This window comes from Triturus cristatus, chromosome 8 (assembly GCF_964204655.1).
Source record: "Triturus cristatus chromosome 8, aTriCri1.1, whole genome shotgun sequence".
NCBI lineage: Eukaryota > Metazoa > Chordata > Amphibia > Caudata > Salamandridae > Triturus > Triturus cristatus.
In genome coordinates, this window is record NC_140591.1 from 35,239,066 (window position 1) to 35,266,107 (window position 27,042).

At 44.4% G+C, this 27,042-nt stretch overlaps 1 protein-coding gene across 1 annotated transcript in view; it reads right to left on the bottom strand.

The window, feature by feature from the left end:
* LOC146799897 (cytosolic phospholipase A2 gamma-like) overlaps positions 1–27,042 on the bottom strand; it is a 668,494-nt gene that overhangs the window by 359,890 nt on the left and 281,562 nt on the right. Inside the window, exons 7-8 of the mRNA XM_085620828.1 lie at positions 16,463–16,603; positions 12,668–12,721 (exon numbers count right to left, since the gene is read on the bottom strand). Coding sequence (XP_085476954.1) covers positions 12,668–12,721; positions 16,463–16,603 — 195 coding nt within the window. The remainder of the gene's footprint in view (positions 1–12,667; positions 12,722–16,462; positions 16,604–27,042) is intronic.

The following is a 27,042-nucleotide window of genomic DNA, read 5'->3' on the forward strand; positions in this document are numbered from 1 at the left end:
GGCAACTGCGACTGAATTTCTCGCCGTACAGGGAAGTAGATCAAAGAACTTTTTGAGGAACTTTATCAGTTGAAAACATGTCCCCACCACTACTAACAATTGCTGGCAAAAAGAGAGTAATGAGTCAAATTTCACCCCCAGATTCTTTGCTACCTTCACTGTGTTATGGTGGGGGAATGTCTATGGGTCACAATAGACTCAGGGTGAAGGTATTGAATTTCCCTAGAGGCATAATTTCTGTTTTTTCTGAGTTACATTTTAGGTAATTTTCCTTCATCCATCGAAACCCCGCTGTGAGACACCATTTTAGATTTTCTTCGGCCAATGTAGATTGTTCATCTAGTACCAGAATTAGCTGTGTATTGTCTGCGTAAGAAATTGTCTCAATGTGGTAAGACGATATCAGGCTAATGAGGGGGGCCATATAAGCGTTAAAGAACACTGGACTGAGAATGGAGCCCTATGGGACCCCAAAATGCAAGGGTTTTTCTGCTGATTGATACTGGCCGAGCGTAATAACCTGTCAACAATTTTGTAAGAAGGAATTTAGCCAGGCCAGGGACAGATGAGAGATGCTGTAAGATTTGAAACAGTCCAACAAGATGTTGTGTGAGACCCTGTCAAATGTGGCTGAATGAAATAATAAGATCAGCACAGCATTTTTTCCCTGTTCTAAGGCAGATTTACGGGCTTCTGCAGAATACAGTAATGCTGATTCCGTCGAATTCTTAGGCTTGAAACCAGATTGGTTGGGATGCAGAATGTTTGCTTCTTCATGTTAGAATATAAGTTGAGTGTTAACTAGATTCTCTGTGATTTTACTAAAGCATGGAAGCAGAGGGATAGGACGAATATTAGTGAAGGGAGTGGGATCTGCTAGATTTTTTTCTGGAGAGGTTTGACTGCTGCAATTTTCCATTTGTTAGGTACTACTGCTCATGAAAAGGAGGTGTTTATTATTTCGTCAATAACTGGGTTAATGATGTCTATCATAGCATGCATAGTCTGCGGCGGACAAGGGTCGAAAGGAGACCCTGCTTTACGTACAAGAATGGCCTGGCGAGATTATTCTAATAATGACTTGAAAACTTGAGGGGTTAAGCCATCCGAGATTTGGGGTGGGTCCTCTTTGGGCATAGTGGGTGACCCTATGAAATCTTTTTGTAGGGATAGGGCTTTGTTAAAAAAAGTTGGCAATGCAATCACAGAAAGACTGTGAAGGGAGGCTCTCTTGCTAAAGGATTATAGGATTAGTGAAAGAATTAACTATCTTAAAGATGTTTTTTTTGCTCTAAGTCAGCCAGTTTGATTAGATTAATAAAATAGGATTTCTTTTCCAGTTTGATCTGTTGGTGGTAATTTTTAATGACTCCTTTGAACACAGTTAAATCTTCCTGTTTGAAATTTGTCAGGCATCTGCGTTCTAGTTTCCTGCAGTGGCTGTGTAGTTCTCTCAGTTTTTGGGTGTACCAAGGGACAGAAGCGAGTGGTTGTTCAGTGGGGTAAGAGGGGCACAACAATACTAGTGAGGACATCCAGTGATTAAAAAGTTGGGTATCCAATGAAGGGTCACTAGATAGCCTGGGTTTACAGGCAGATGCATTGGTGCTGAGGTCTAGGGAGGCTGCCATATCCTTCCATCTGCAAATAGTTTGTGTACTGGCAACTGATTTCAAAAGGTATAGACCAGGTTAGGTTAAAAGGGGCTATGGGCGGAGGAGGATATCCGCTGATCAAGGCCTAGTGTTTCTACAATTTCTAAGAAATTGATACTCCTGGATCGTTTTGGGCATGCAAGTGGAGATTAAAGTCCCCCACTACAGCAACATTGGAGAATCTAAGAGTTAATATGCTAATAGTATCCCCTATGCTGTTCAAGAAGACCAAATGCTGGCCTGGAGGGAGGTATAACAGGGCTCCAGTGAAGGAGGAGTCTTCTAACTGCAGACAGAAGCCAATACTCTCTGCCCCTATTAGGCCTACTATTTAAAAAATAGAGCATTTCAGTGTGCTGGGATAGATAATCGCAATCCCTTCTCCATTTTGCTCTGGTCTGTCCTGTTTACGAATTCATTAGCCAGGGGGGAGGGCACAGACAATATCTGGGTTACACCATTCTTTGAGCCATGTTTCTGTTATAAAAAGACAGTCGAGGTTGCCGTCAAGAATGAGATCGAAAATATTTTGCTCATGCTTACATATTGATCTAGCATTGATAAACCCTCTTAGTAAAACGTTTAAGGGCGGTCTATTACTAATAGGAGCTTCCGGTACAGGTATAAAAGTGTTTGTACAGGCCGTACAGTAGATAGGGGCCTTCCATTTATCAACCTCTAACTGTTTTTTGTATTTACTGGGTGTGTTATTTAAAGCTTCATAAACATACCTGGAACAAATAGGGCAGTGTTTCGGGATCTGGCCGCAGTCTGGACGCGAAAGGGCGCAGACGACTTGCCTTTGGTGTGCCTTTGGCCCACCAGTAGAGCACCTGCTGCAAGCGTCCGTGTTGGCAGGCACATTAATAATGGGTGTGCCGCCAATGACTAGACCACTAAGGGCCATATGTAGGTAGCCTAATACCGGTCGGTAACGGCCGATTTTCGGTAAAAATCCCGTTACCGACCGGTATTCAGGCTTTTGGTATGTAGGGGGGACATTTCAGGATTCGGTAATTTACCGAATCGGTAAAATTACCGAATCGGTAATTTTACCGATTCGATAAATACCGAATCCTGAAATGAGATGTAGGGGGAGTGTGTGGGTGTTGTGTGGATTCGTTATTTACCACCAACTAAAAGTTGGTGGTAAATGGCGAATGGCTTAGAAAAAGCTTTTTTTGGCACTTAGAAGTGTGCAATGTGGCAGACATACATGCCCTTAGAGCATGTATGTGTGCCACATGTGCACACATGCAGGAATCAGGGGTGCAACAGGGTGTCACTGTGACACCCTGCCACCCTTGATTGTGCTCCCCCCATTACCGAATCGGTATTTACCGATTCGCTAATGGTAACAGGCTTCCCATTGATTCCTATGGGCCTCCTGGCCCATTGGAATGAATGGGAAGCCAGTTACCATTACCGAATCGGTAAATACCGATTCTAAATTACCGACCAATTCCGATTCGGTAATTTTTACCGACTGATTACCTACATAGCATTTACCACTTCATAAATACCGAATCGGTAAAATTCGGTATTTATGAAGTGGTAAATGTTAGGCTACCTACATAAGGCCCCAAATGTTGATTTTTATTTCTTCCGCAAAATGTTGTTCATTAGTGCTGCACTATTTGCATTTTGTACTGCAAATGTGCATGTGGAAGTTGTCCGATGTCTGTAGTCTAAGACTAGACAGCATGAATTGTCTGGTTTCATTACGGGATACAAGAGATTATTCATGGACGAGGTGCAATTTTCTATTACTTCCTGGTATTGAATTTGATAAAGGATTTACCTAAGTTGTTTTTTAGCTTCATGCTTTATTGTAAGCAAGGGCGGGTAACTATGCTCCACTAGCGTAGTGTATGTAGTTTTGCATACTCTACGCTCCATTGTAAAGCCAGAGTTTAGGCAAAACGACGACTCCGTGGCGGAGTGTAGTTAGCCGGCCCCTCCACCCTGCCACAGTAATTATAAAGTAAGAAAAAGGGCACTTACTTGCAGTGGCTGCCTCCTCCTTGCCATGGCCGCTCTCCTTCCTCGTCTTCGCTGTCCTTCTTCGCTGTTAACCCCTACGTTGTTCATCTTGCGAGTGCGCATTGTTAATATTCTGTGTTTGTCCTGCGATCCCGAATGGAGAAAACCTGCTCCAAGCTGACTAGTTTTCTGTGCTATCCAGAACAGGATTTCCTGGAATTTCCTCCCGACTCCTGGAAACCATTTCCATAATGGCATTTAGCGTTTGAGGGCTGATACCCGTAGCTGCCAATTATGGCTGTGCACCCTGGGCTGTCTGCGAAGAGTTAACTGTCAGCGTTCGCATGATGAATTGTGTGAAATTTCTGTCAATCTTTAATAGACCTTTGTATAGTATTGTTGTTCCTGCGTCATCTAAATTAGCGAGATTAGGATGCGGTTTATAAGCAGCTAGAACTGGCCAAGTCGCTCCTTCTTTACTGAATGGACCGAGTCTCACTTTTTCTATGGTATTAGAGAGGGCGCCTTTAAACTAATTTATGTGTTCTTGGTACGTTTTTTTTTTTTAACTGTGTTTATTGAGTTTCACAGTACAACAATCACAACATAAGGCATTGGATACAGATCATTGTAAATGAAAGTGATACAGGAGGCAGGCATAGCATTTACAGATGTACAGAGTAGCACAGATACAGCACGAACAGCTTCTTGTACAGGACAGCACATCCTATGATACAACCATGAAAGAAGGAGCTGGAAGTGTAGCTATCCCTCTGGTGTGTGGGCGCATAGGCCATACGCTTCGTGCCAGGGAGGCGGGTGACTGAATCATTAATGTTTTGCTTATCTGCCGCTCATTACAGATAGGCCTGTTCTCTGGGATGTTCAACCCTGTGTTTTGCAGCCTCGTCTAACCCACCTGTTCCTCCCCCTCATTCTGCTGTGGACGGGCCATGACAGAAATGGCTCCCAAATGTCCCTTGGCCTAGATGCAGGTGGCATTAGTTCCCAGAGCGTCTTTAATTGTGTATGACCAAATATGACATCTCAAATCCAATCCTTCATCCTGGGGACCTCCCTCCTGCCCCAGTGTATGGCTACCCTGCGTTTAGCAAAGAGCAATAGCATGGTGTGCAATTTTCTGTGTTCCATCGGCATGTCTTTCACATATCCGAGTGGGCCAATATGAGGCTCGGGTCCTGCTGGTGTATTGATAATATCATGAATTGTATTGAAGATCTTAGCCAAGAATTCAGTCAGGCCAGGGCAATACCATGCCATGCGACTGAATGTGGCCGGGCTAAATTCACACCTCCAACACCTTTCGTCTGTCTTGGTCCTCATTCTATGCAACTGAATAGGTGTTCTATAAAACCTGTGTAGGAATTTTAAAATGAATTAAACATAGTTTATAATTGGGTGATAAAGCAGTAAGCTGACCACAGCAGAATACCCACAGATCTTCGATTAAGGGGGGTTGTATGTCTGAGTTCCAACCCTTAGCTCTTTCGGTGTAGCGATAGGAGCTGAATTCTGCACATTACTGTACAGGCGTGTGATGAGCCTACGAGGAGATGCCGTCTTAATAATATTTTCAAGTGCCATCAATGTGAGCGGCGGACCTGGGAAGGTCCCATGTAGTTGCTTGCAGGTGGATCGTAGTCTGTAATAGAGAAAGAGCACCAGGAATAATCCAGATCTCCTGGTCGTGGTCGCCGGCGGGGCCCAGAAACTGTCATCAGGATATAAATATGTGAAGGTTTGTAGGCCCATATCACTAGCTATGGATCTGCTGGCTCCCTCCGTCATCACAGTGAGCATAGGGTTGTTTACTATGGGAATGGATTGGGCATATAATATTGACAGTTGGCCTCTATCTTGGAGCTTCTCCCACACCCACCTCAGGGTCTCGACCGTGTCAACACCTTCCCGTGGTCGTTTGTATGCCTGGTATACCGCCACTTGGAGGCGAACCGGTGTTGCCACGTCCATCTCCACTGCGGCGTGTGGCTGGAACGGGACGGGGTGCACCCAGAAATGTAGAAATTGTGCTTGTGCACAAAAGGCATATAGTTGAAAGTACGGGGCGCCCAGTCCTCCCTGTGTCAGTGGTAGCGTTAACAACTCCCATGAAATCCACGCCTGTCCACCGGCCCATACTAGGGCGATTAATAATGATCAGAGTTTGCTAAAGACGGTCTGTGTAAGTGGGATTGGGATATTAACGAATAAATATAAAAATGTTGTTAGGACCACCATCTTAGCCACTGCAATCGTCCCAGCCAGGGAGAGGGGTAGCCCAGCCCAGGCATTTACTGTTCCTTCCAGCCATGTAATGGCTCTCCCGAAGGTAATGGCCCAGATCTCTTGCACATCCCGGCTTAGCCATACATCCAAATACTTTATCAGACCGTTGGCCCATTGCACAGGATATTCAATAGGGAACGAGGTTGTGGCATCTGTAAGCGGGAAAATTATGGATTTTTTTCAGTTTATGGAGATGCCAGCCAAAATGTATAAGTTTGTTGACAAGGGGGGCAGTGTTCGCCTCGGGATTGTTTATGTATAACATGATATCATCTGCATATAGCGATATTAGTAGCCTCCTCATACTAAAACCCAGACCTCTTCCGCGTGGTGGTGCCTGATGCGCGCCGCCATTGGCTCCATGGCTATAGCAAAGAGGAGAGGGGAAAGAGGACAGCCCTGCCTCATACCCCGGGTGATGTGGATAGGACTCGATAGCATGCCGTTGAGCCGGATCCTAGTGGTAGGTGCTGTATATAGTAAATGTATAAGACCCACAAATAGAGGGCTGAAACCCATTCTCACAAGAATAGCGAATCAAACGCTTTAGTTGCATCTGAAAACACGGCAGCTGCATTCATGTCGGAGTGGAGATAGTATAGGACAGTAAAAAAAGTGCGGAGATTATGTGCCGTCGATCTGTCCGGTATGAATCCCGACTGATCAGGGCCTGCGATTAGTGGGAGTAGAGGTTGTAGCCTATTTGCAAGTAATTTCACTAAAATGTTTATGAGAGATAGTGGTCTGTATGAGTCCACTTCGTCACTGAGTTTCACAGGCTTAAGCAACATGATAATAATAGATTCCCTCATTGAGGGCGGGAGAATCCCGGTGGTCTGCGCTTCTTCAATCACTTCATTAAGGTGCAGGGCTAGCTCTTCGACATAGGTTTTATAAAATACTGTGGTCAGACCATCAGACCCGGGGCTTTGTCTTCCACAGTGAACGGATTATCCATATATTCCCTATGTCCCCTGCTCAGACACAGGAGCTCGAGAGATTCCAGGAAAGGTTGCAGGCCCTCTGGATGTGTTTGGTGCGTGGTTGAATATAAGTTAGAATAGAATTGAGTGAATCTGTCTAGGATTTTGGGTGGGTCCCTGAGCGGGCAATGATCGTCTCCCCTAATCTCCGTGACATATGCGGCATTACGCGGGGCTCGTAGCATGTTCGCAAGAGTCTTACCTGGCCTGTCCCATTCCCCGTATCGTCTGGCCTGTGCATGTTTGCCCATAAACTTCACCCCCCGATGTGCCTCCTCCTCAAACCCCAGCAGACGTTCTTTAAGTTGGACCAGTAAATCAGGGTTGTTTGTAGCGTAGAATTGTGTCTCAAGATTCCTAATGCGTGTTTCAAGGGATGCAAGTGCATTCCTGATAGCCTGCAAGACCCCTGCCTGGAACACAATACATTTTCTTCTAATAACTACTTTAAATGCTTCCCAGAGGGATGCCTGTGTCTCAACCATGCCAGTGTTTAACTGAAAATATTCACCAATGTCGCCTTTGATCACTTCTTTGAATGCCTCATCCAGTAAGGCATTTGGGGGGAGCCCCCAGGTGTACAGCCTGCTGGGCGCATCGGGCATGGACACACACAGTAGGCATGGAGCGTGGTCCGACAGGGTTTTGGGTAGATGGCAGACCTCTCGCACCCACATCACCGCGTCCCTGGATAGCAACCAGAAGTCCAACCTGGACCAGGCCTTGTGGTGGTCTGTTATACATGTGCCTTCCAGTGTGTTAGGACTAGATCTTCTCCAGACGTCCGTAAGTAGGCCATCTAATATAATAGCGCTAAGCGTGTTACTAGAGTTCGGGTGTAGCGAACGGGACAGTCCCCTCCTATCCTGGGCATCATCAAGCACAACATTGAAGTCCCCTCCCCAGAAAACAGTGTCAAAACCTGTGGGTTTAATTTTCGCCCACACATTCTGGAAAAACTCTGGTGTGTCTGTATTTGACCCATATATAGATGCTAAAGCTATCAGTTTCCCCCCCAGCAAACCCAGAAAAATAACATACCTCCCTTCAGGAACAATAAATGACTCACATATTTTCCAGTCAAGGCCCTGCCTAATCAGCACAGCCACTCCCCTCGCATAGTTAGAATACATTTCTGAGTATATGTGTCCCCATCGTTTATGTTGTAGCCTAGTGGATGGAGTGCAGTTCAGATGAGTCTCCTGTAGAAAGCAGACGTCTATTTGGTGTCTAAGTAAGTATGCATGTACCTGTATGGGTTTTCTATCATCGTTTATACGCCAGATGTTCCATGTTAATAGGTTCAGTGTTGACATGGCTTATCTGTTAGTAATGGTGCGAGGGTCCGACCCCCTCCACCCAATGCCAAATCTCTTTGGTTGCCTGTGCATTTCTGTCTGGTACCGACTTGTGTCCCCATTTTTCTCTTTGCTCTGCATGCATCTCTAGGTGGATATGTCTTGTCTTCTCCTTTGTCTGTGGGTATAACAGAAACTTTACCCGCCCACCTCCCACCCACGCCAACCTCCCAAACAGGTTGTGCGATACCATCCCATTCAACAGACAAAAGCAACATAGACCACCCCATATAGCTTCAGAAGCAGTCTTTGGGAGCTTTCACCGGGCGGCGATGGGTCATTGGCATACTACCCTGCCAAAGGCAGGGTGGCCGTGCTTATAATGAAGAGTCTTCACCACTAAACACAGCGAACCGCCAGTGGGCGCGTCCCAGCCTCTAACCTGAGCGCAGCATTACGTTACAAACATTAACATGAGGTAACCCACCCCCTGCCAGATCAACTTAACCACTGGTGTCATATAAAGGTACAAACCTGAGACAGCATTGAATAACAAGTGAAAGTAGAGGTTAGTCATTATCGCTGAGCCCAGCTTCAGAGTTATGGCCATCGAGTGACCTGCTTGCGTTTTTTCTTCCTCCCACATGTTTAGCATCTGTGAACATGTGAGCTGTTCCGTTGAATGACACCTTGAGGTTTGCAGGATATAGCAGGGGGGAAGTATTTGCTTCGCAGATAGGAACTCCCTGTGGGCTGCTGCACCACTGGTGTAAAGTCTGGGTGGAAGGAAATGGAGTTTCCCTTATAGTTGATCGTTCAGCGCTCTCGTGCTAATCTCAGTATTGAGTCACGGTCTTGATAATTTAACAATTTGGCTAAAATCGGCCTGGGCGTCGCTCTGGCGGGTGGCCTGGATCCCAGCGCCCGGTGCGCCCTATCAACCGCGAACACCGCAGATAAGCCAGATCCAAAGAGATCACTCAGGAGTTCCGTCACATAGGTCTCCAACTTGCCGATGGCGGTCGTCTCGGGAATTCCGGTGATATGGAGGTTGTTCCTCCGAGATCTGGCCTCCAAATCATCATTCTTTGCCCTTATGAGAGTGAGAACCTTGTCCATCTGCAGCAGTTGCTCTCTGGTTTCTACCTGAAACTTATGATTTTCAGAGCTCCGGTTCTTGAGCACATTTATCCTAGTCTCATGTGTGTCCACTTGTTTTTTGACCGCATCTAGCTGGGAGGTGAGGACATCCAGCTTAGTATCTAATGTTTTAGACTAGATAAGAAGCAACGTGCACAGGTCATCTCTGTGTTCCTCAGACTGTGGCATGATCGGCGTCTGCCTCCCCATCAGCTTCCGTCAGCCTTGTATGCCTTTTATTTTTGAAGGTGAGTTTGGGTTGTTTTGCATCTGTTTTACCCATAGCGCCAGATGGCGTGTAGAATCTTCACCTTAGTTTGACCTATGTGTTGTAGTTCTAAGATATTGCACGTCCCAAGCCCCAGCATTCGGGTCCCACCATGTCCAGAACAACTCGACTCTGCTCATGGCTGAGGTCCAAATGCACCGATCCACCACACGTCTGCCCAGCGGTCAAAAGGCCCAGCATGTGTGCCTGGTGTATTTATGGTGCAGCTATTGCTCAACAGCCTCAGGGCCCCTCCGGTCCAGTCGCGGTGCTGATGTGTGTGTTGCAGGATTGGGCCTCACCCCGATGGCGTCCACACCAGTGATGTCACCACAGCCCCCAGGCCTGCCACCCGCTGAGGGGTCACCATGGCAGGCAGGGAGCCCCAGACCCCGCGCACTACACCAGGGTCAGCACCACCAGGGCTACCCGACCCCGCACTCCAGGATCGTCTTGCCGACAGCTCTGGAGCCCGCTCAGGAGATGCGCCAGCAAATGGATAGGCCGCTCCTCAGGATATTGCCACCAGGTCCCAGGCCGCCACAGCGCCCTCGCGTGCACAGAGCCGGTCTTGCCTGACTTCAATAAGGCGGCACGGCTGCACACTCTGGTAACACCCCGCTGTCCGCACTGTAGCTTGCACAAAAGAGTCGCCGGCCAGATGGAGTTGCTGCACACCTGGATACTGCCTCTAGGTTCCAGGCCACCTCAATGCACCGCACATGCCCAGAGCTGATCACGCCTGACTTCAAGATGCCGACTCGGTCCCAGCACTGCCGGGAGGACTGGCCGCAGTTCACCAGAGGCAGCACACTCGCTGTGAGGGTCCACCCGCCTGGCAACACTGTCTCTCCAGCGCTCCAGCCCGAGGAGGGTCAGGTCCAGAACTAGTCCGGATATCTCTGTTGATCCCGGTGTGCTCCGAACACCAGATATAGGAACCGTGGCGCTGCTTGCCGGCCGCCACCTCTGGACACCGCAAAGTCAGTCGATCTGTCTATTCTAACTCCGGAGAGCAGGTCAGTTGAATTGCCGCTACGTCAGCTTTCCCCAAATCACCTCAATGTCTCTTCTGTTTAGAGGATTAGTAGAGGATAATAGCACGGCCGGCAGAGCTCGCTTAACAAGCGGCCATTTCGCAGCTCGGTTAGGCCGCTCCCCCCTGTGTTCTTGGTAAGTTAACAGAATTTCTATTTCCACATATGGAAATTATTCCTCTGGTGATTCATCTTCAATGTAAGTGTGAGACTATTTTGTGCAAGCATCCGTAAGCGCAAATGTAACCCAAGAGTAGAATACCTCTGTTCTAAATGCTCTGTGTGCCTCAACCACAAAGGTAACGCCTCCACCCATTAATGTAATAATTTCATAGTAACTGCAGGTCTGCTATTTTCTGTAATATTTAAAGTAACTTCTTGTTCTTTAATGTCCTCAGCTTGTTCAGTCATTGTTAAAGAAACATCCGTTTTATTAAAGATATTGATTTCATCGTCATCAAAGGAACAGTATCATTGTTTTGAAGATTGGGAGCAAGAGTCGCTACTTATTTGAAAACAGAGAAAGGACTATCCACCTAGGTGTGGCTCGCACCTAAATACAGAATGTAAGTACCCAGGAGTGTGGTTTGACCACACATATCTTTGTATCAACACATTACTTCAATAACAAAGAACACCAACATCCTACTGATGAGAATGAGAAGGGTTTACCCTCTATTGCAACTAAATCACACTAATCAAATTAATTGCGCCCTAGTATTGTCACGCCTCGACTCCCAGGACAGAGGCTATATGAGCAGTTCACAGGATGAAATTCAGGAGCTTCAGAAGAAGCCAATGGTGAGACTTTGTTCAAACTTTAAAAAAAACTGAATCTCATTATCACAGCCCAGAAAGAAATTCACTAGGTCCCAGTGGAACAAAGACTGCTACACCAGTCTACTCTACACCACTCCACTCTACTCGACTGCACAACACCTTACTTCACGTTAAGGTACTATACAACTCTCCACTCTACACCACTCCATTTTGCCACACTCTACTACACTCTATGCAACTCCACTGTACAAGAATCTTATATGTTCTGTGCCACTATACCACCGTATAATCAACCCTTTGTCCCTATGATACACTTTACAAACCTCTACTCCACTTAATGCTCCTATACTCCACTGTACAACACTATACAACATGCCACTCCACAGTACTTTACAACACGCCTTGACTCTTTGCTACACCTGTTCACTCTAATGCACTACATGCCACTGTACTATAGACTATGCCACAGCACTCTATGATGCTTTAGTCCACGATTCGCTATGTCACTGCGCTCTACTCCACTCCACTCTACACCACTTCACTCTACCCGACTCCACTTTACTCTATAACACTCCACTGTACGCTACTCAACTCTACACCACTTCTCTGTATCACTGTACACTCTTCTACTGTACACCACTCCACTGTACCACAATCCACTCTACTCCACTCGACTGTACCCCTCTCTACAACACTACACTCTACAACAGCTCACTCTAAACAAATCTCTTCCACTCTATGTAACCCACTCTGCTTAATGACACTCCACTCAACAACAGTAAACTATGTTTGGAAACTCATTTTTATGAAGGTTAAACCTTTGTTAAAGTTAGGAAAACTTTATTCATTCTTTCAATGCAAACCAAACTTAAACTACACAAACATTACAAATTCTACACTTATAGTTATACCTAATTTGTAATTTATGCACTGTTTATATTACTATAACGTATGTGTTCTTTATCTACAAACTAAACTTAAACTACACTGGACTCAGAGCCGAAGTACAAAATACCAAATACACGCGTGGCATGCCCATTCACCACTGGACCACAAAAAAAGGTGCCATACCCTAAGAGTTTCACAAATGACAAAAAATGAATTCAAAGCTACATTGTATTTTCACAGCAGTGCCCACGTGCATCGGGCAGATGCAGAGCGTTCACACATGTCTTAGCATTAAATGAAAGTAGCTTGTGAAAGCAGGCATTCTTACCTTTGATATAGGTTTTAATTTCATGCTCGTCGGCCAGTGCACTGCCCCACAAACCTAAAGTCAATCAGATAAGCAGAGGTATTTACATTAATCGATGAGGTGATCGCGGAAATAGACCAAGAAGAATCCATGCATTCCACCTTATTAAAAAAATAAGTTTGTTGAGTGACTGCTCAACTGACACATCTGCATTTTCAGAAAGCGTCGCAAAGAAAGATGTATCTTGTAATATGGAATCAAATCAGTTCTGAGATCTCCTGCGATATAGAGAGTCCAGCAGGTCTGCCTTTAAGACATGTTCCTTTGCGAAAAAGATTTAAATCCGATAGCAAATGGTCTACAAAGTAAAGATGATTAGCTAGAGGCTGATCTGGTTACTTAATAATTAGTACTGATTTGCAATTACTAATGCATGTATAGAGGTAATGTATTGCTTGGCCTATATGTTGTTTTTTACAGCTTTGATACTGAATCACATGAATGATGCACATTGGTTAGTATGCAAGATGCTGTCTTATGCAATAGATTATTTCAGTGACAGAACTAACAATTTACTAGTTATGTTTGTTTAGGCATTATATGTGTTGCACCTTTTAACATCACAACGATGGATCGCGGTATTGTTACAGTTTGTTCGAGTTTGGCTATCACAATAGGAGCTAACAAATTGGGAGCTTTGATATAACGTTTGTTCTTTATTTTATTTTATATCATGTCATAGTTAATTAAAACCATCCATGAATACGATAATTACATCACAATACTTTTTGTAAATGCACAAGTAAAAAGCTGCACTGTCATACAACCAGTACAAATTATAATCAATTAAGTGCTGTGTGAACTTAGTATAATCAAATTAGGAGAGCCAAACTATGGTAGTAATAGACTTTACGACAATTCATTTGAGACAACTTTTTACATAAAGTAGCGTCATCCATGGCAGCTTAAAATAATCATTAAAGGTTGAGAAGACCCCATTATAACAAGTTCATTAAAGAGTGCATTATTAGTGACTTGCTTACATGGTAGAACTAGAGAGTACTCGTAAACCAGCAGAATTGTAAAGTGCACACTGGGAAGTCAATGGCTGGATCTATATTGCGGTTGAGTCCTCCTTCATCTCTTTTTTCGAGAACCAGGAATTTGACAACCTGCACTGCCAAGGGTAGATGTGTGATATGTCAACATGCAGTCATCACTTGTCTGCAACAGCAGAGACTCCATTGGGTGTGCATCTCAAGGCATTAGCAAACTATATGGACAACAGTTTCCTTACAGTTATTGCAGAGTCTGCATAATTGTATCCTAGTGGTCTGTAACCCTATTGGACTGCATTCCAATAATGGTACTTTTACCCCTGGAAATGCTAACCTTTGGTAGCTTTTTGCTGTGGGACAATAAGGGAAATGTTTCTGAATTATGTTTCTGGAGGTAGGAGCTGATCGATGATACCCGATCACAAATAGGATTCTTTCACTTTTCTTTCTGCTGTTAGTGTGCCAAATAATTTCTGCACTGGGTAACTGCAAAGACTTCTCAATTTGATACTGTTTGCTATACAAATGTTGAGCACGCACTTGAAGTAGCTTAGCAGGTTTTTTAAATTGTAGGTTGATATGGTTTTCCATTGCTGGGAAACTGTTAGTGGAGGGCACCTGGGATTTCTTTCTTTCTTTTTTTTCCTCTTTAGCTCGCCTGTCTTTGTTGACCTTCCTTATCAGAGCAAGCTTCCCCTCAGCTGCTACGCTGAGGTGGCTGAGTCGCTGCTCCAAGCTTCCCCTCAGCTGCTACGCTGAGTCGCTGCTCCAAGCTTCCTCTCAGCTGCTACGCAGAGGTGGCTGAGTCGCTACTCCAACCTTCCCCTCAGCCGCAACGCGGAGGTGGCTGAGTCGCTGCTCCAAGCTTCCTCACAGCTGCACGCTGAGGTGGCTGAGTCGCTGCTCCAAGCTTCCCCCTCAGCTGCTACTCAGAGGTGGCTGAGTCGCTGCTCCAAGCTTCCTCTCAGCTGCTACGCTGAGGTGGCTGAGTCGCTGCTCCAAGCTTCCCCTCAGCCGCAACGCGGAGGTGGCTGAGTCGCTGCTCCAAGCTTCCCCTCAGCCGCAACGCGGAGGTGGCTGAGTCGCTGCTCCAAGCTTCCTCTCAGCTGCTACGCGGAGGTGGCTGAGTCGCTGCTCCAAGCTTCCTCTCAGCTGCACGCTGAGGTGGCTGAGTCGCTGCTCCAAGCTTCCTCTCAGCTGCTACGCTGAGGTGGCTGAGTGGCTGCTCCAAGCTTCCTCTCAGCTGCTACGCTGAGGTGCTTGAGTGGCTGCTCCAAGCTTCCCCTCAGCTGCACGCTGAGGTGGCTGAGTCGCTGCTCCAAGCTTCCCCTCAGCTGCTACTCAGAGGTGGCTGAGTCGCTGCTCCAAGCTTCCCCTCAGCTGCTACGCTGAGGTGGCTGAGTCGCTGCTCCAAGCTTCCCCTCAGCTGCTACGTGGAGGTGGCTGAGTCGCTGCTCCAAGCTTCCCCTCAGCTGCTACGCAGAGGTGGCTGAGTCGCTGCTCCAAGCTTCCTCTCAGCTGCACGCTGAGGTGGCTGAGTCGCTGCTCCAAGCTTCCCCTCAGCTGCTACTCAGAGGTGGCTGAGTCGCTGCTCCAAGCTTCCTCTCAGATGCTACGCTGAGGTGGCTGAGTGGCTGCTCCAAGCTTCCCCTCAGCTGCTACGCTGAGGTGGCTGAGTCGCTGCTCCAAGCTTCCCCTCAGCTGCTACGCTGAGGTGCTTGAGTGGCTGCTCCAAGCTTCCCCTCAGCTGCTACGCTGAGGTGGCTGAGTCGCTGTTCATTGGTGCTGCTGCCGCCTCTATATTTACACCTAAGCACCATATGACCCTGCATCTCAACTAACACATCAGATGCTATTCTAGCACTGGAAATGTACCCTTCAAAGCTGAGGAACATGTTTAGATTACATTTGCATTATCACTTAGCTCATTGGAGTTTGTCATAGGAAGGCGCGTCATCTGCTGTTTCAAGAAAGCCTGTCATGGAATTTGTATCAGGTCTTGGAGGAATGTAAATGACTCCAGCATAATTTGTGTCATTTCGAGAATTTACTGGTATGCTTGCACACCTGTCACATAATTTCACTCCTTTTCGCGGTGTGATCTGGAGTGAGAGCCTGGTGACAATGCGAACAACCAAACGAGAGCGAATATTGTTTGCGGCAGGTTTGTTTTTTGCACAGGTTCAGCTCAAACAGCAGTATTGCATCAACAATTGATATGAGAATGCATTTTGCACTAAAATATAGGACCAAATGTGGGATTTGCATTTTACATGAAAGCAAATTACACACATTTCAACACCCCCACCCCCATTTCTTGCATGGAGCTGGCGAATCTGAGAAATAGGAGCTAAAACCAGCAATTACTCGCATCCTAACGAGGGTTCATTTGTGATCCTATGGATGGAGCCACTGATCATCGCCTTTAAGAGGACTGTTTGCCCGAACTTGGAACAGGTTGCGAAACACTGAGGTGGACAGATGGAAGTCATATTATTATCGGAAGAAACCCAGTTGCAGCTCATGCATAAAGCAGCCACAGACTTTTTAACCACATACTCTGCGCTATGGTTATTAATATTGCAAAAGTTACAGTAGATGCATCTGTATGGCATGTCAGGTGTCCTCCTCAAAGTACTGTCAAATATATTTCAAATACTGTGCTTTAGATTTTCTGATCAACAAGTGTTACTAAAATGTCTATTAGTTATTACAACTGGTACATAATCATAGGTGTGTATTTGTAAATGTGCTGAACCTCGCAGGTAGCAGATGGTGGTCTCTGTCTCTTTATTTGCTATGTTTCCCTTCTTGAACTGGCTTCCAATGACCTCGGTGTTGACAAATGCTCCATAATCAGGGAATCCAGAATCGTGGGGGGTGAACTCGAACCAGGTCCCTGTGGAAAGAGGAACATGGAAAGTAAGAGACACATGTCAAGGCATTCAGCGCCTCAATGCATTCTGTAACTACCACAGCATCAATGTCTAAACTTTCGCAGCGCTTCAACTGAATATTATTTCTCACACGGGCTACTGAACACTAATTGACAAATACAAAGCAGTATTTGCAAATATCCTAACTCTAAGTCACAAAAATAGATTTGAAATCTAATTCATGTAATTTTTTTTATAACTAGTTATATTTACTGCAGAACATCAACAGAACATAATATTAAAGAGAAATAAGTTTATGTATCGACCTAGGATTGAGTGCGCCCAGGGAAAGGATCAGAGAGTGGCCCATTGGGATGGATATCCTCAATGTCACAACTTTGTAGATGTTCTGGAACATTGTCAATCTTTATTCTCTATTTGCGCACAACAGACAAAGGGCCAAGCACGGTTTCTGCACCATAGCAGGGTAACCCATGGAAGTAGTAACCACCTACAAGTACCTTGGCGTCTGATTGGACCACAGAGGGCGATTTGCTGTGCATATTACCGCACAGCAGGGGGCAGCAAATGCCCCGAGGGAGCATTCTGCAGAGTAAGAAAATCAATTGGAAACACCAGACTTGCCCCCCCCCCCTTCTCAAGGTAATATTAAAAAATGTCACCTACAGTGGCTTATGGGGCAATGGTCTCTAGAGATAAGTTGGCAGCCTGGCTAGATAGAGCACAGTCGTCCTGTTACCGCAGAGTGTTCTTGTTACCAAACTCCACATCGCACGCACAAATCTGCATGGAATTCAAGCTGGCATCACAGCAGTGGCTGCAAAACGCTAAGTTTGTAGCCTACTCCTTAAAAGCTAAGCAGGCCCAAGGGAATACTATATGAGCCTCATTTGGTCACTAATAAAAAAAAAAAACAGCAACAAAATGGAACAAATACCTAATGCATTGTGTTGAGATATTGGAGGCACAAGAGATCAGGGAAAGTTCTCTACCTACAGCTATTGCGGCAAAACCATTAAAAAAAACAAGCTAAATAATTGTGCACGGAACTTGACTTATTGGCAGTAAAAAACCTAAGTCATGGTAGCTCTGGATCAAAGCTCTACAACTGTGGGGCACTGCCGCATTATCTCTCGACGCCACTTAAGCCAACACTGAAGCGCCAACTAATGAGGTTACGGTTAGGCCTAGTTCCTCTGCGTGCATATAGTTATGGACAGAACTATCGGGAGCCGGAGGTTACACAATGCCGCCTCTGCGGAAACGGGGAAGAATCACTAATTCATGTTTTGTGCATCTGCAAGAAATTGACCGCTTCAAGGAAATTTTGGCTCACCCTATTAGGCGCATCATCAATGTTCGGTCCTGCCAAGATGCTTTAAGAGAGCGCATAAGAGGTGACTTGGTGCAAATGGCTGCACGTTTCATGAAAGTATGACAGCGGCAATGACCTTGATGAAATCCGAATATATCTCTTAATTTCAATGCTGCCTACACACAAATTTCAGGCACTTTTCTAAAATACTGAGATTTTAACTTATGTTTTTTATGATGAACTGGACTACAATGTGTCGGTAAGGCAATATCAGTTTTTTATTTATACAGTGTTTATTTAAATACAGTCTATTGAAATTATTTTAAGTATTTGTGCAATAAAATCTATCTTATTTTATCTTCTTAGACAAAATAAGCACATAAGCACCCATTTGTTGATGAGACTAACACTCACCTTCTAGATCTAAATCTAGATGACAAATGGTCCCATATAAAAGCAAGAATCTCATCAATGGAACAAAGGATTATAGATGTTCAAGATTAAACTAATAAAAATGCTATCTCTCAATGCCACTTGAGTCAAACTATCCTGGCTGATGAGGGGTGAAACCCTGAAAGCGGTCCTAGGATGCTTGTTTCCAGTCCAGGGAGGACCTAGCCTGGCAGTTTGGGCTGGACTGTTCCCATTGGGCATAGGGTCAACACTGATCGGCTTATGGGTGTGTTCAAACTGGAATGGCATGGTGAGCAACAAAAATGATGGATTTAGGCCCAGATCTCTGTGCAGGGGTGAATGTATGACATTGTTCTGCATTCTGTCCATCAATTGTTCTTTTTTCATTTGTCATCCTGAGTGGGATGGGTATGCCCAGACGTGGGTCCCGTGCTCTCCCTGCCACTGGAATCAAGCTATCCTGGGGTGAATGTATGACATTGTTCTGCATTCTGTCCATCAATTATTCTTTTTGCATCTTAGAGAAGGAGGTAGCACAGATAAAAATGGAAACAGAGTACTTAGAAAACAGAAATAGGTTAAATAAACTTTGTATTTATGGTCTTCCAGAAGGACTTAAAGGCGAGGATTCAATTTCCTTTTTTACATCTTTCCTACCCCTGCTAGTGGATTTACCTTCATCCACAGTACTAAATACTCATAGGGCTCATCAATTAACTTCCTCTTCTAACAAGACTAGAGAAATTATAATTTTCTTTCTCAAATTTACTGACTTACAGAAAATATTCGATGCCTCAAAGTCTAAAAAACAACTCTATTGGGCAGGTAAGTAGGTTTTCATATTGTACGATGTCACCAGAGAAACTGCTTTGAGGAGGAAAGAATTCCTTGATATTCATCCGCAACTCCATGCCTTAAGTGCTCATTTAGGATTGATTCATCCATGTTTCTTCAAAGTGACTTATTGTGATAAAACTACCACTAATGATAAGCCAGAAGATCTCAGAAATGTTTATCATGCACTTGACATGTACTGTCTCCTTTCCTTAGATATCCTTCCCTTCTCTTCCCTTGTCTTCCCTTCTCTTCCCTTCTCTTCCCTTCTCTTCCCTTCCCTTCCCTTCCCTTCTCTTATCATTATGTAGCACCTTCGCAAGACCTGCAGTGTGGGATGTGTGTGGGGTGCACCCGAGCAAAGCCCGGGCCAAGAGCGTGCCCATCCTGGAAGAGGGAGGGCAGGGCCACCAAACAGACTCATCTGGATCTCTATGTATGATATTTCTGACTGTTGGTGTGTTCAGAATCTGTGAATACAAGATGCTATAGAGCAACCAGGAGGGCTATAAGGTAACGAGGAAGTATCGGACTGTAACTAAGTTACCTCTTTTTGTGAGAAAGTTTGGTGTGTCCTTGTAATCTTTTATTTGGCAAGTAGGGGCAAGAGAAAGCCCTTGCAATCTTTTATTTGACAAGTATGATAAAGAGGTAGAATACAACTGTTATGAGGGGCGCTGGGTCTCTGGAAAAATTCCTGTCAGCTGCTGTGGGAGCATTAACTAAAGAGACATGTAGCGCAAATGCTAAGCTTGAGGCAACTATAAAATCGGTCTCAATGCTGGTTGATAGCCAATGTGAGATCCTTGATTCCTCAGTTATAAGAGTATAAACTGAGGGACTATTGAAAGAGTCTGAGCCAAGTGAGGGAATGGCAAGTAGCAGTGGTGTTGTTTCAATCTGTCCAGACCAAGCAACTCTGATCTCTCCCTAGCAGGTCCCACCTCCGAAGAAGAGATTTAAATGAAGGGTGGTACATGTACAAGCCTCCAAAACTACCACTTTTTGGGGGAATGCAAACTCCAGTGTTCAGTTTACACATAATCCTGATATTAGGCCTGGGCGGTAAATTCCGTTCCGCTCACGGGATTTGCGGAATTTGGGTAATTTCGCGTTCCGCGGGGAATGCAGAACTGCAAAAAATTCCGCGATCCACGGCTTCAAAGAATTTTTTGCTTGTTCGCGCTTTCAAAATGCGTGTTCGCAAGATATTTCTCCCCGAGCACGCAAACAGCGTTCGCGAACAGTAAAATAGCATTGTGAACGGGCGATACAAGCAATTCTGCGTTTGAGAGACTTATAGAGACCTGTCTTGGAACTCTGGGGGCAGTTAGTTAATGCACAGCCACCTACAAATCTCATTTTTCTCATTTGGCTACGGTGCAAGTTGAAGATGGTCCGTGGAGGGGAGGAGAATGGTGTAGATCATAACACCCCCGGCAGGAACCATGCATAATCCTCAGCAATAAGAGGATCAGATTATTTTTAACATTGATGTTTTACCCCTGGCTTCAGGCAGACGTGTGTACTAATTCGGCCCTGATCAACCTAGACTTTCCACCTGAGTCAGCCCCTTATGTTTGCGTGCTTAAGCGATTTGAATGAGTTGGACTGACTCTCCTTAAACAGTATGCAGCACGTAGCCGGATCCTCACAGGGAGCTCCTTTACAGCCGGACCCATCTACCCTTGCTTTAAGTAAATCTCCATTGGAGGTGTCAGAGAATCCACCTCCGAAAATGTCTAGATCCTCTAATTTGGCAATTGGTAATATTAACATCAGTATTTCGAATATAGTTGTCTTCTTATCATTGAACATAGCATGATTAACAAAAAAGCTGGTAATGGCTGATTGGAGGAAGTTCATCTCTAAATATCTTATTATGTGCCTTCAAGAAGCATGGGAGGCTCAGGAAAGATTCATTGGTAGTTAAATGGTGTATAGCACCCTGGCAGTGCCGTCAAGCGCACTGAGAGCAAAGGGTGGACTAGCAGCCTATATCGTCAACACTTTCCCTGAGAGGGTGGTCACGTTTAACAACAACTCTGCTTTTTTCCATTGACTTGTTTTTGATGTGCTTGAAGAACTGGACCTGCTCCAAGTTAATTTTTAGAACAAGTGCTTTGATGCTAGGAGGTCCCAGGTAGTGGCAGATCTGGACATTGCTATCCAGACAATTGTGAACATTTCAAACCTGTATGTGTGATTTGGGCAGGTGATTTTAACACTCATCACCGTACCTCGCGCGCAAAGTTAGTTTTGCAGATTGTGGAAATCAATGAGGAGCCCCTAACTTACTATATTCATCATGTTTATGGGAACAAACGTATTGGTTAAACCTAACTTTCGCAGATAATTGGAGTGTAACACAAGCAGATTTAACTGCCACTGACATGAGTAAAGTCTGTTCCTCAACTATTGATTTTATTTTGATCTCTGAGGCTTTGAGTAATTGTGTTACTGAGTTGGAGATTAAATGTACTGGGTACAGTGACCATGCCACCCTAACTCTGAGGGTGAGGTTATGGGGCATGATTAAAACCTGCACCAAAGTTAGCTATAACCCACCAGTCCAGGCTAGCAAAAATGGTTTCATTATCAAATGGGATAAGGTGGATAATATCAATTTTCTTTCTTACATTATCCAACATAAGCATGCAAGGCTGCAACATGCATAAGCATGCAAGGCTGCAACATGCATAAGCATGCAAGGCTGCAACATGCATAAGCATGCAAGGTTGCAACATGCATAAGCATGCAAGGCAGCAACATGCATAAGCATGCAAGGTTGCAACATGCATAAGCATGCAAGGCTGCAACATGCATAAGCATGCAAGGCTGCAACATGCATAAGCATGCAAGGCTGCAACATGCATAAGCATGCAAGGCTGCAACATGCATAAGCATGCAAGGCTGCAACATGCATAAGCATGCAAGGCAGCAACATGCATAAGCATGCAAGGCTGCAACATGCATAAGCATGCAAGGCTGCAACATGCATAAGCATGCAAGGCTGCAACATGCCTCGATACTCAAGCTGATGTCTCAGAGATTAGGTCGGACTTTTCTGATATCACTGCCACTGTTAGGCAGTCTCTAACATGTGATAGTCAACATTCCTCATGGAATTCATGTGGTTGGTTTGATAGAACTTGCACTAAAGCCTTTGTGGCCCTACATAATGCGCTACAGGTTAAGCCTCAAGTGGGGACGTTAATTAAGAACAGATGTGCACTATATGTCAGATCTGGCACCCAGCAAAAAGCAGACGAAGGAGGCTAGCCTTCGAAAAGATAGCGCAGTATTTTGGATGGTGATAAATGCTTGGTATTTCAGGGATACCTCAGACCCAAGTATTGAAGATCATCTTCAGGAATATAATTGGGTAGAATACTTCTCCAATATATATTCCAACCAGTACCCCGCGAAGTACCCAGTTGAAGAAGGGCAAAGCAGACCCCCAGAGGTGGCCAAGTCTTTGGTGTTTGATTCCGTAGAGGTTCGTTGGACCTTTCATGAAAGCAGAAGTGGTGAGGCCCCAAGGAGTCCCCTCAATGTATTTTCAGATCGCCAGGACCTGTGGGCCATCTTTTCTCCTATGTTTTTAATGTCATTGTGATGGTCGGCCCTCCTTTAGCATGGAACAATGATGTAATCATACAAATCTATGAAAAAGAAGATAAAATCTAGCCTCAAGATTGTAGGCCATATCACTCCTAGATTTCATAGTTAAGGTCATTGGGGCAAACCCTGTGGCACAGACTGGAGTACTGGACAGCCGCGAACAACATTTTAACAGATACTCAACATGGTTCAAAGAAAGGCCTGGGCACGGTGGACCAATATCTTAATCTGAGTTCAATCTCATGTAAATATACGACGGCCCCGGAAGGGTTCTATTCACCTTTCTTTTATGGACCTTAAAGGAGCATTTAACTGCGCGTCACATTCTAAACTGTGGTCCATTATGAAAGTATTTGGGATGGAAGGGCATTATTTATTTTATTAGACAATTATATCAGGATGCCAACGTGTGTGTTCACTTTGGCAAGCATGGGGAATCCCTTGAATATTTTAACATAAAAAGGGGTATAGGACAAAGTTGTGCCCTTGCCCCATTTTTATTTTCCTTATAGATTAACAGTGTGGGGAAAGTTTTAAGGCTGAAAGCAGAGTACATACCCTACCTTGGGACTCAACCTCTCCCCATTCTTCAATGCGGTCCTTGTGACCAGAACAGGGTGAGGACTCCAAGGATTGATTGATGATTTTATTTTTTTATGCAAGATTTAGACTTAAGGGTGAATGAAAGCAACATATTTCCTATGATATGTGGGGCCAGACCAGCAAAAAGACCCTCCCATTTTATTAACAATATCAAGGCCTCTTTTTCTTATTTAGCTATCCTATTTGATGTCAAACATACATGGAAATCTACATTATTTATTAGGAAAGCTTCATTCGAAACATCTATCTTTGATTTGCAGGGATTTTGAAAACAATTGATCTCCAAACCAGCAATAGAGGTACCAACAGTTTATGTCAGTAGAAGTGTGGTGCTTGCTACCTATGGGGAAGTATCTGGGGCATAGCAGATACACAAAGGAACCAACAGGTAACACATATCTTCATGAAAAACGTACTGGTGGCCCCAGGAAGCTGAACCAATGCCATCTGCCATGCAGAATTGGGCACCCCATATATTGACAGAATTCAATTAGCCCCCCTACTGCTCTGCCATTCCATTTGGATATGGGATGAAACGGCCCTAAATGAACTCGACCGTCTCTTATTGCATGCTGCCCATGTTATACCATGGTTTGCCTATGTGACGTCAATCTGTGAGGCGATGGGGCACCAGGACCTATTCGGTTCCCGAGACTCTTGTCTCCATATTCAAAAGTCTGGATTAAAGCAAATATTTCTTGTTCAGCTAATGATGAGGAGAATGGCGGTGGGCAGCCATAAACCACTGTTGATAACGTGCAACCGGGTACATATCCGCAGGGGCCTTCAATATTACCGATCTCTCATCCATAATAGACAACAGCGTTTTGTTGGCCTCTCAGACATCCTTACATATTTTGCCTTTTTGTTCCTTTTATCAGATGCCCGGAAGGAAGTGTACATTGCCACTTTTTAAAGAATGTACGTTTAGTCGGTGCAGACGTGCGACAGCTGCAAAGCCCTCGCGGATGCTGCTCTGCGGCCTCTTTTATTTGGCAGATTTTAAAAATAAGGAAATGTGCAGTAATGTAGGGCCACTATACTCAAGGGGCTATGTACTGTCGTAGGAGTAATCATGCTGGGTCAGTATGGATTAACTGCTGCTTTAGAGCAAATGTGTTATTAGTAATGTATTTTTATTGTGATTCCCTTTTTTATCAGTAGAAATGCTGAGCTGGTTAAATCATTGTTTTTACGTGTATGTGTTATTTGTAAAGTGTTTTTATTTGTTTTTCTGTGTTTTTATGCTACAGAAATGTAGCGAATAAAGATATTGACTGACTGACTGACTTGGCTTCTTCTTTTAAAGCAGGTGCTCTGACTCACTCAAGACAAACAACACTTGTTTCCTACCAAAACAGTCTTTAAAGGAAGCAAAATGAATCATCCCCACCAACTATCTGCACAGGAAGTAAAATCACTGGATTACCCAGCATCCATCTGCAAGGGAAGTGCCTGTACTTGATTTCCCAGCATGCATTTACACAGAAGTGGCATCCCTGGTTTCCTGCCAAGGTTTACCTGGAAGTGATGGAGAGTAAAAAAGGACGTCACACCGTCCTCTGTCTCCCCTGCTGCGTCAGTCATGGAAGCAAGCTTTCTGTTGACAATGGCAACAGGGGCTCATCATTGGAAAGCCAATGGTCTTCCCAACTCTCAATCCGGTGGCCAGACTCTCATGATGACATACAGGGCACTCCTCTGAAACAACCCATGTGCCTTGTCTCATAAGTTTATGATCCTTATAGACTCACTTGGTTTTAACAAGAGAACACAGGTAAATCTTGATATTCATTTTGGTGCTAGACTTTAAATAGACACCAATTAATCCAGAAATGATTAATACACAACTGTCCGGTTGTATCATTTTTAATTAATATGCTATGAATGTGCTGCCTTACATTTAAATGTATGATGTACAGAGATATTAAATGCCTTCCCAACAAATTCTGTATTGCAGGATTTCAGCATTTGCTCTCCATACACTTAAAATGACAGTCCTTCCTGTTCTGCTTCTAAATACAATTCAGTAGAATTCTAAGAGAACACTAGATTCATTGGCACCTTTGAGAAGGAATTAAGGGTACAATAAAACAAAGACTAATTCTTCTTCCCCAGCTGTTTGGCTGAATTTAAAATGTAGGGTTTAGAAACTAGAAGATTAGTGTAAAAAAAACTAGATTGACAAATGACCCAGCTAATTGTCTCATCATATACTGAGAAAGAAGCTCTTCACTTTTATAAGAACAATATGATCAGTTCATCGAGAAACTCTTCATGAGTTATTCGAAATTCATGAGTTGGCATCCCCATAAGCTGATTATAATTCTGATGAACTTCAAAGATTTTTCTGAGTTGCTGAGAGCCTATTTTTCATCACAAAATGAAATAAGTAAGTGAAAAGAATTGGTGAGGACTTGTTTACTCTGGCCAAAGTGATGGATAATGATCTGTCCTGTTGCCCTTGCTTTGTTCTCATCTTTTGAGTTGATTCCTTCCCCTGATCTTATAAGGATGGTGAGGCTGCGTCTTCCATTGGATCTCAGCCCAATATTTTACCGCCCAAGTATATAAAGAGAACATTGAGGGTTTTTTAGAAGGCTTATCAGTAATTGTAAATGCTACTCTTCAGAAAGCAATCTTTACTGATGTTCTGAAGCATGTTATAGTACTTCATCATTTATAGAAGGTGGATTTATACACAATTCTTGGTTCTAAATGGCAGAGGCCAAATTTTAGCATCATGTGTAGCGGTTTCTGGGGTTATACCATAGAACCAGCCAAAATCTTAGTTTCCATTGATCTTATCTTTTAAAGGTTCCAAAGCAGAATTGAAAAAGTACTGCTGAAGGCATTTATTACTTTTATTAGTATTTGGTGTCCAGGTATGCATTGTTCCCTCTGTTTCATCATGCTTGCATGCATTTTATAATGTTCAATATGTTTAACTTTTGAATGATTGTACGTAAATATAAATGTTGAGATGGGGACTAGAAACTCGTTTTTTTCCTACAATGTGTTGTGCTAAGGAAATACAGTCTAAAGTATACATTTTGGGCATGGCCTATTTTGATCCCTTTTGGCTGCGAAAACTTACGTTTATGAAATGTTTGTACTTTTTAAGGTGGTTTTAGACCTACAATTTCTTGGCGTGATTACCCTGATGTTTTGCCTCTGCCTCCTCTTTCTTTGATGCTGTGATGGATTTTGTTTGCCTGGCTTAGATGCTTTGGGCACTTTGCCACTGCTGATCAGTGTCAAAGTGCAAGTGCTCCCTTTATAAAGTGTAATGGTAATTGGTTGTCCATGATTGGCATGTTTGCTTTACTAGTAAAGTCCTTAGTAAAGTGCACTATGTGTGCCAGGGCTGGTAATGCAAGTGCTCCTAGTGGACCTGCAGCACTAATTGTGTCACCCACACAAGTAGCCTTAAAGAGGGTACTCTGGCCTGCCATTGCAGTGCCTGCGCGCTGTTTGTTAAACTGCCATGTTGTTCTGACAAGTGCACTGTTGGACTTGGCCCTTTTTGCAGGGTCATCCCTATACTTCTTGCCTCCCTCCTGTATTTTCTCTGACCTGTTTTTGTTGGTTTTATGACTCTGGGCACTTTGCCACTGCTGATCAGTGCTAAAGTGCATATGCTCTCCCTAC